At 38.8% G+C, this 10,299-nt stretch overlaps 1 protein-coding gene across 16 annotated transcripts in view; it reads right to left on the reverse strand.

The window, feature by feature from the left end:
- PARD3 (par-3 family cell polarity regulator) overlaps nt 1-10,299 on the reverse strand; it is a 621,610-nt gene that overhangs the window by 248,447 nt on the left and 362,864 nt on the right. For all 16 annotated transcript variants that reach the window (XM_015568620.1, XM_015568617.1, XM_015568619.1 and 13 more), the window contains one exon: nt 839-970. In XM_015568620.1, the coding sequence (XP_015424106.1) occupies nt 839-970 (132 nt within the window). The remainder of the gene's footprint in view (nt 1-838; nt 971-10,299) is intronic.

Below are 10,299 nucleotides of genomic sequence, written 5' to 3' on the forward strand. Positions count from 1 at the left end.
GGGGGCGGCGCTTCAACTCCCCAATCAGCCCTGCTCTGAGCCCGACCAGGGACTGCACCTAGGGATTGTGCCTGCCCTCTGCCACCCAGGAGCAGGCCTAAGGCAGCAGTTCGTTATCTCCCGAGGGGTCCCCGTCTGCGAGAGGGCACAGGCCGGGCTGAGGGACTCCCCCCCGCCCCCCGAGTGCACAAATTTTTGTGCACCGGATCTCTAGTAATGATATAAAAACTTTGCAAACAATTCTTCCCAAAACAAGAAGCTGTTATTTATTTATACGGAGTGGTAAACAATGGTGATTTCATGAATTATATATGGTGATCATGCAAAGTGAACTAAGCACTTCTAAAAAATATAAAACTAAAATAGTTCCTTGACATAAGAAAGGATAAATCCACAAGCATGGCAATCTAAATTCTGAAACAACACAATAGCATATATTTCTTTCATAAAGTTAAGTCAGATATAATGAAATTTTAATTTGCCTCTTCAGATCCTTTGACTTACTGGCTATAGAAGAAGAGAAGAACCCATGAGTGGTCTTAAAAGCCTACTTATAAATTGCATTATTCACTGCCAAATATCTGTGGCTCAGCGACATAACAAAACCCAAAGTTGTGATGTTTCAGAATCACAAATATTAATAACTCCTTATGAGGAACCTGTGCTCAGGAACCACCACAGAGATATTTTACATTAATGTTAGACAAACTCTGACATACAGCCTGTTACTTAACTAAAGTCTGTTAGAATAATTTACCTTTAATCATTATTGAAATGGAGGAAAACATGGGTTAGGATATTATACCAAAAATGCATGGTAAAGGATTTCTTATGTTACCTGTTCTTGCTTCTCCAGCCATTTGTCCACCATGGGGTGACTAGCACTCAGAGATGATCGAGCATTGTCTCTCTGAAATTGGTTAGACCAGTGACTAGCATCTCGTGGGAGGCTTCTGTAATTTTCATCTTTCTATTCAAAAAGAAACAAAAAGTTGTTTTGTAAAAAACAGATTCTGCAAATTAATGATGCACCTGGTTTGCACTTGCCCCCCAAATCAACCTCTCCAAGCCAAATATATGTACCAAAAACAACAACAACAAAAAAACTTTCCATACAAAACTTTTACTGGTTTTTTTCTCTTCTTCTTTCCAATCTCATAATAATATTTTGAGGTATTTTCTATAGTTATAAAAAATGTTTAAAATAAGAAAGACTAATGAATTTGGCTCCCTATTTAGATCTTTCTGGTTTTATGTCTTTGAGAAAGAGATGTAAGACCCTATTGCTGTTCTGAGCTTGTAATATTCACTAGCTATTTGTAAGCATTATTTCAAACATTAAGTAAAGAAAAAATTAGTCTATCCCAATACATGGTACATAATCCTATATAACAACAGCCTAATATGCAAATTGTCCCCTCGGGCAATTGTTCTAAGGGGAGTTCAAACACTCGCTAGGACATGTGCTGACCACCAGGGGACAGAGCAAAACATGGCAGGCATTGGTGATGAGGCGCTGCCAGCCCTGATGGGAGTGGGACCCTCATGGGATGGTGGAGCAGATGAGCAGGCGGCACCAGGCCAAGGTGAGTGCAAGCAGGGGCCGGATCACACCTGCTGATCATCCCGCAGACTGTTACCAGTGGCGAGGGGCGGGGCCGCCGCCTGGCTCCCAGGCACTGAGGGAGCCTGGTTGGGAGTAGGGGGCGGGGGAGGGGGCTGGCCCCAATAGATCACCCCGCAGGCGAGAATGTGGAGAAGGTGAGGGGGCAATGCCAGACCAAGGTGGGGTGCCAGGCGGGACTTCAAGGCTGTGAGGCTGGGGGCACGAGCTGGGGCCCGATCTCCGCAGGCCACCCCAAGGAACCCCACCCATGCAAAAATTCGTGCACTGGGCCTCTAGTAGACACATAATTGTCCACAGTAATATGACAGTGATGTCTTTTTTTTAAAAAATATATTTTATTGATTTTTTACAGAGAGGAAGGGAGAGAGATAGAGAGTTAGAAACATTGATGAGAGAGAAACATCGATCAGCTGCCTCCTGCACATCTCCTACCGGGGATGTGCCCGCAACCCAGGTACATGCCCTTAACCGGAATCGAACCTGGGACCCTTCAGTCCGCAGGCCGACGCTCTATCCACTGAGCCAAACCGGTTCTGGCGACAGTGATATCTTTAAGCTGTTGGAGACCAATGCTGTTTCCATTGCTAGAGTGATAACTTGAATCTTTAATACTCTTCTGTGACAATGCACAATTGTCAGTTTCAATTTGACTTATGATATTCATCCTCTGTATCCATTAACCCTGACGAAATGTGATACAACCTGAAAAACTGATTGTGTAAGGAAATGGTACTGTGAGAAAAAACAAATCATCTTTTCTATCAAAGAACAGCTTAGACAGCCACCATTTTGGACATAACTTGGCAGCCGCCATGTTGGCTGCATTGCTTGCAGCTCCCCTGGGGGACACCATCTTGAAACGGCAAAGGTCAACCCGTCCCTTTGAATTAGGCAATCACGCAAGATTGTGCACCTGAGCTACAAACTACAGTGAGGGACAGGTCACATACGTCAGGATTAAAAAGCCAAGCAAACCGCCTGCTCGGTGTGCATGTGCTCCCAGACCATGTGCTGTGCACCCTCCTGCAGGAGTAAAGGTATTTTCCTTGCTGCCTGGCTCCCGAGTATGTTTTGTGTTCTACCAGGACCCCTGAATTGAGGGGCCTGCCTTATTTCAAATAGTATAAAACATTTGATTTCCTTAAAAAAATAAAAAAGAAAGAACACACACACAAACTAGCCAGTTAATAAATACAGTGGGACCTCGGTTCTCAAACTTAATTTGTTCTGAAAGGCTGTTCGAGAAGCAATTTGTTAAAAAAAAAACACACACACACACAAAAACACACACACACACATAAATCAGTGTTTTGCCATTAGAAATAATGTAAATTGAATTAATCTGTTCCAGACCCGTAAATGAATCCCTGTTTTAACTTTACTTATATACAGTACATGTATAATGTACAGTAGAATCTATAAACAAACACTTCTTTTCTTCAATATATCAAACCACTCCCTACTAGCCTTAAACAAGTCACCTTCAGTGCTCCTTCCAAGAGCACAACATCCTCCTTTTTTCTTATATCACTTCCTCCAAAATGCTGTCATTGTCTAACTGCTTTTCCTTTATCCAAATCAACAGTTTTTCCATCTCTTCCATAGCCAGTGATCACTGTTTTGTGAGCACTTTCCCACCCTTAGCAACATCAGCACACTTAATGGCCTCTTTATGTTTTAAAATTGGCTTATCATCTATTTTACCAGCAACAAAAGCAAAAATCAAACAAAACAAAAACAGGACAATATTCACAGCACAATTTCCTGAGATGTTAACAACTGGAGGTTAAGTGACTGGCATTTTCTCCTTTGTTTGTTCCTGAGAGAAGCTTTTTGTCATGTTCATGTCTCAGCATGTAAGGGTTAAAATATCAAGAGCAACCACAAGCTATTGAATGATTGCTTTGAATCACAGCTTAAACAATTCTCTTTGGCTATCAGGCTGTAAAACTTAATTTCAATGCTCTAAAAAGAAATGAGAAGGCTAATACAAGGTCAGAAACGCGAACATTTTAGTTCAATATCTAAATAGCTCCTATACAAACAAATTAGAAATGTTAACCTGACTTCACCCCACTTACATCAATACCCCACTTCAAGAGAAGTACTGAGACATTCTCCTAAATAACTTTGTGAAGGGTAGGCTATCTATACATCTTATATACATGACTGATTCTTCTTTGCTACTTAAACCATGAACAGTGAATATAAACATAGAAAAATAATTATTTGCAAGGTTTGTATTGTCTACACCTTAGCAAAGTTTAGGATATTGTTTGTGTTCCTGCATGAGTCCCATCCTATATAATAAAGAGGTAATATGCAAATTGACCATCACTCCAACACACAAAATGGCCACCCCATGTGAACACAAGATGGCTGGCAGGGGAGGGCAGTTGTGGGCGATCAGACCAGAAGGGGAGGGCGGTTGGGGGGAACCAGGCCTGCAGGGGAGGGCAGTCAGACACCCCTCGAGGGGTCCCAGATTGGAGAAGGTGCAGGCTGGGCTGAGGGACACACACAGCCCTGCATGAATTTCATGCACCAGGCATCTAGTCAGATAATAAAACTTAAAAATAAATTTATAGCCTTGGATCTATGCCAAAACTGTAAAATGGAAAAAAAAACTTTTAATCTATACATATTAACCAATGTAAACTTTAACATAAAATTTTTCAAGGTTTTTTAAAATTAACCTACAGAAAATAAACTTTTTGTTGTTGTTAATCCTCACTCAAAGATATTTTTCCATTGATTTTTAAAGAGAGTGGAAGGGCAGGGGAGAGACAGAGAAAGAGAGAAACATAGATATGAGAGAGAGACATCAATTGGTTGCCTCCCACAAGTACCCTGACCAGGGTCAGGGATCAAGTCTATAACCTAAGTACCTGCCCTTGAACAGAATTGAACTCAGGACCCTTCGGTCCCCAGGCCAATGCTCTATCCACTGAACAAAACTGGCTAGGGCCAGAAAATGAACTTTTTAAAACTCAATAGCAGCATTAAACATTAGCAACAAGTACTTTTTACTAGAAAATATTGGTACATTTCTGATCAGAGCAGCTCAAGAAAGCTGTGACAGAGCATAAATGTGAGTGCAGAAGAATGCTGGTAGGAGTTAGATGCTGCTCCTGGCCCAGAGACTGGGGACTGACCTTGCCTATAGGAACACAGAAATGGTAAAATAAACAGAGGACAGAGACAAAGTCCAAAAAAAAAAAAAAATGAAGCAAATAAAAACACTAAACCTCGTGTATTCCTAAATACTAAGAGCCCCTCCTTAAAAACGTGAACATGTTAACTTCAAAACAAAGCAAAACTATCAGTTTCACGTGATAGTCCATACTAATGAGAAATTCAAATAAGTCATAAAGGGCACATAAAATTACTAATGACAGCACCTTAAATGTCCAGGAAGACAAGAGGGGTTGAAAGTATAGAGAAACTCAAGTAGAATTTTTATGTCAAGGATTTTGGGGCTAACTACCATGGGATAGGAACCTGGCTGTTCTATTCATTTTCCTCCACTAAGGAGGAAAAAGTATTAAAAACATATTCTGACTTTCGATAGAAACCGTATTTCAGAGAAGCCAAAAATGTCAATGGAAAAGGGAAAAAAGCTTGTCTTTTCAGAAAAATGCCAACTAGTGCAAAGTAGAATAATGAAATTACAAAACTCACAATTTTTAACTCCTAATGAAATAACTCATTTGGTCAAAGAAAATCAATGGATGCTAAAACTGTTAGGTAAAAAGTGAATACTGACCCAGATGTCTGCACAGTGACAAAATACCATTTACAAAGAGAAAAATATATATTTAAAATAGAGAGGCCAGATGCCACAAACTGCTTCCTATTCTTGGTCTCGAGAACATAGTATGCTACTAATACTTCCATTCAATTCCTTTTGATTCTCTGTAATTCTTGTTCTTCCCTTAAATGACTCTTATTGACTCTTTCTATAAATTGCTTACTACTGCCTCCATGGACAAGCTCAAAAGTGTACAATATCAACGCCTCCTCCCTAACAACTTCAAGGCAAAGGTCACCAACTCTAAAAAGTTTTTCCTGAATTCATGATCTAAATTTCCAACAGGATGTCCCAAAGATACCTCAAAATTAACAGATTCAAAATGAAACTCCCCCATCAATGAAAAATATTCATAATCCTCTTCAATAATTTCCTTCCTCTCTAATCCCCACAGTTGCTAGGTCTTGGTAATCTGCTGTTCTTTGCCAAGATTTTACATTTTGACTCTCACCCATTCAGGACCAATTTGTCTCTTATCTGAAATTACTACAGCCTTTAACCTATACTGGCTAAGTCTTATGCTCTCTTACAATGAACTATGCCACTGTCCCTCAGAGGGCATTTCTACAAGGTATATTAGGTCACATCACATCTAGCACAAGCACTGTAGGTTACCAGAGGAACCTACAGGCAAGTGTCTTGGTCTGCCTGACCTTCAATCATCTTTCTGAACCTAGACTCTCAGGAATATTTATTCTGTAAAAGAAAAACAAAACACTAACAAACAAAACAAACAAACAAAAAAAACCAAACCACTTTTCAACCCCTAGTTCAAAGTCTACCTTTTCTAAGAAGCACTCCATGATTATCAATAGAACTGATAATGTCATGCTTTTTATTAGCACTGTATTCTAATTTTCCTTCTAATTATAGTTCTAAGTTATAATTTATTTCATTTTTTAAATAACTATTTCCACTATCACTGTGAAACCTAGGCAAAATATCAGCATGCATCTTTCTGCTCAAGCACTCAGCTCAGTGTCCTACACCAACGCAAATGGCTTTCCATAAATACAATGTTTTCTATTTTCAGATGATTTCGTAATACTAATACTTTAAAAGAATATTTCTATAAGTTCATTAAAAAATTGATAATGAATTGCCTAAAAGACACAGATAAACTTCACTGAAATATAATAAGAGAATTTTCAGATTTACACTAAAAGATATAAACCATTGTTATGTGCCCATTTCAGCTGAATGTCATACCTCCAGTATATACAATATCTGTGGAAAACGCAATTATTTCCAATTACATCTAAACAGCAGTGTGGAATATCTCCAGTTACAGTAACTATAGCATGTAATTCATGCAGCACCACTACAGGGTAATCAGATAAATGTTGAAGTCCACCTGAAACAGTTTTATATTTTTAGAATCAACTCTGAGAAGTTAATTGGTAAAAAAAAAAAAAAACTGACATTAAGCCTTCATAACAAAAATGTTTTCCTAAATTTCTTTGTGATGGTAAAGTCAATGATGAATTCATATATTAATTTATTTGTGATGTGTGTGTGTGGAAAAAAATTGCAGTAGTCTTCAGTCATTTTCAGGCAAATGAAGAATTTATAACATATATTATTAATCACTATGCAACACATACATCATTTTGTTGATAACATCATGCAGTTATTACTAGCCAGCAATGATCTTGCTGACAATTCTGTCTGAAGTGTGGATCAAGTACATACAGAGAATATAATCCTATGAAGCTATGAAACCGTATGTACGATGTGAGTGCATCGCTCACATCATAACTTTCCATAAATTTTCTAATTCACAATATATGCTTGGAAATTAACTGTATTCAATTGAAATGTACATAGTATGTTCTATTTTCAATCTGGAAACAGTTCTTTTTGTGTAAATGATTTTTTAAATATGGTAGTCTTAACTATGAATATGTAAGACTATCTACATTATTCAATAATCAAACGGGAGTCAAATATTTTTAGAAAGTCAACAGTCATAGCCGGTATGGCTCAGTGGACAGAGTGTCGGCCTGCGGACTGAAAGGTCCCGAGTTGGATTCCAGTCAAGGGCATGTACCTCATTAGCAGGCTCCTCCCAAGCCCGGGCTTTGGTCTGGGCACATGCAAAAGGCAACCAATCAATGTGTTTCTCTCACATCGATATTTCTCTCTGTCTTCCCTCTCTCTCTAGTCTCTCTAAAAATCAGTGGAAAAATATCGTTGGGTGAGGATTTAAAAAAACACAAAAATGTGTATTGCGATGGAATATATACATTTGCTGCAACTTACCTATTCATCAATACACTAAACATTGTAGAGCCATACAAAAAATTCTACTAGACCATTAAAAAAATAGAATTTTATGTGCTGTCATCAAAGAAATGTTGCTGTATACTATATAATCACGCTACAAGCATTGTGTGGGATGACCCAATTTATGTATATACTTATAATTCCATATATATTTAATGTGCAAAACAATATCAAAGATTATAAGTACAAGTTCTCTGGTTGATCTCTTCAGACCCACCCACCCTCCCCCACCTTCCTTCTGAGGTTCAACAGTCTGTTCCAGGCTTCTATGTCTCTGATTTATTTTGTTCATTACATTCCACATATGAGTAACATCATGTGATACTGATCTTTCTCTGACTGGCTTATTTGGCTAAGCATCATTAGCAGGCTCCTCCCAAGCCCGGGCTTTGGTCTGGGCACATGCAAAAGGCAACCAATCAATGTGTTTCTCTCACATCGATATTTCTCTCTGTCTTCCCAGCTTTCTTCCACTCTCTCTAAAAATCAATGGAAAAATATCCTCGGGTGAGAATTTTTTTTTAAAGTCAACATTTTTTAAGTTAAATGTATTTGAAAAACTTATTTTTCATAACCTAAAGAAGGGAAAACCAAACCAACACAAATTTTTGCCATCAACATTTTTAAAAAATCTTTATTGTTAAGAGTATTACATATGTCCCCTTTTTCTCCCCATTAACCTCTTCTAGTTCTCCCCTGCACCCAGCCTGACACCTTCACCACCCTATTGTCTGAGTCCATGGGTTATGCATATATGAGTACAAGTTCTCTGGTTGATCTCTTCAGACCCACCCACCCTCCCCCACCTTCCTTCTGAGGTTCAACAGTCTGTTCCAGGCTTCTATGTCTCTGATTTATTTTGTTCATTACATTTATTTTGTTCATTAGATTCCATATATGAGTGAGGTCATGTGATACTTGTCTTTCTCTGACTGGCTTATTTTGTTTTATGCTCCACTTTTTAAATGTTATATATTTCCTGTTTGAATACAGAATATTCTAATAATTGTAAGCTTGTGAGCCTCCTGATTCAAAAATATTCAACATGTACCAAAATGTTTTATCCACTCATCTCCTAATAGGCACTTGGTCTGTTTCCAAATCTTGCCTATTAAAAATTGCGCTGCTATGAACATAGGAGTACATGTATTCTTTCTGACTGGTCTTTTGGGATTCTTAGAAGTGGGATCACTGGGTCAAATGGAAGTTCCATTTTTAATTTTTTGAAGAAACGCCATTTTGTCTTCCACAATGGCGGCACTAGTCTGCATTCCCACCAGCATTGTACTAAGGTTCCATTTTCTCCACATCCTCACCAACACTTGTCCAAGGTTGATTTGCTGATGATAGCCATTCTGACAGGTGAGGTGTGAGGTGATACTTCATTGACATTTTTATTTGCATCTCTTGGAGGATTAGTGAATTTGACCATATTTTCATATGTCTCTTGGCCTTCTGTTGTCCACTTTGGAGAAGTATCTATTTAGTATTTTTGAAACAAGTTAGAGCTATATTTATAATAAACAAGAGGCCCAGTGCACAACATTCATACACTGAGGAGGGGTGGTGGTCCCTCGGCCCAGCCTGCATCCTTCACAGTCTGGGAGCCCTTGGGGGATGTCCAACTGATGACTTACTAGTAGGCCCACTCCCCAACTGTCAGTTGGACATTCTTAGCACTGCAGTGGAGATGGGAGAAGCTCCTGCCACCGCCACTGTGCTTGCCAGCCATCAGCCTGGCTTTTGGCTGAGCAGTGCTCCCCCTGTGGGAGCTCACTGACCACCAGTGGGGCAGCTCCTGTGTTGAACGTCTGTTCCCTGGTGATCAGTGTGCATCATAGCGACTGGGCGTTCCACCATTCAGTAGATTTGCATATTATCCTTTTATTATGTAGGATTGCCAAATGTGATTTTATTTTGCTCATTAGAATCCACATATGGATAAGATCATGTGATACTGACTGGCTTATTTCACTTTAATTTCATTCTGTGAAACAAATATTTCTAATTCATATATTGATAAACTTCAAAGCAAAAACACATATTTTCCTTTAGACTTATAGAAGTTTATTAGGCAGTGCCAATATGCAAAATCCTAAAGATTATATTTGCAATGACAAAAAATAATCTACTACAATAAAGCCAGTACTTTTTATCTAAAAGATTATTTAAGAACATAATCTACTTATATAAAAACCCTGGGTGTTACATCATGGCTAGAACCACGACCAACTGGAAGGAAGTCAGTCCAGCAGGGGTCGTCTTGGAAACGGCTGTGCCCTCCCCCACCTGTTTCCTGGAGGGTGAGGTTCAGGCAGGAACCCGCCCTCAGAGCGAAGCATGGAAGTTAAATGATTTGTAATGGATCTATTATTGAAGCTACCTTTGGGAATACTATATCTATAGATAATATAAAAAATATATCTAAATGTGCAATTCTTTGTCCAAAAAAATGAGCATGTTCAAAAATTAAATGAAGAAAATTTGGATATACTTGATGGAGATTTTCACACATATTTGAGTGATGATTCCATTGATTCCACAGATGATGCTGAAAAGGAAAATGTTCCCCCCA

This window comes from Myotis davidii, unplaced genomic scaffold (genome assembly GCF_000327345.1).
Source record: "Myotis davidii unplaced genomic scaffold, ASM32734v1 scaffold405, whole genome shotgun sequence".
Classification (NCBI taxonomy): Eukaryota; Metazoa; Chordata; class Mammalia; order Chiroptera; family Vespertilionidae; genus Myotis; species Myotis davidii.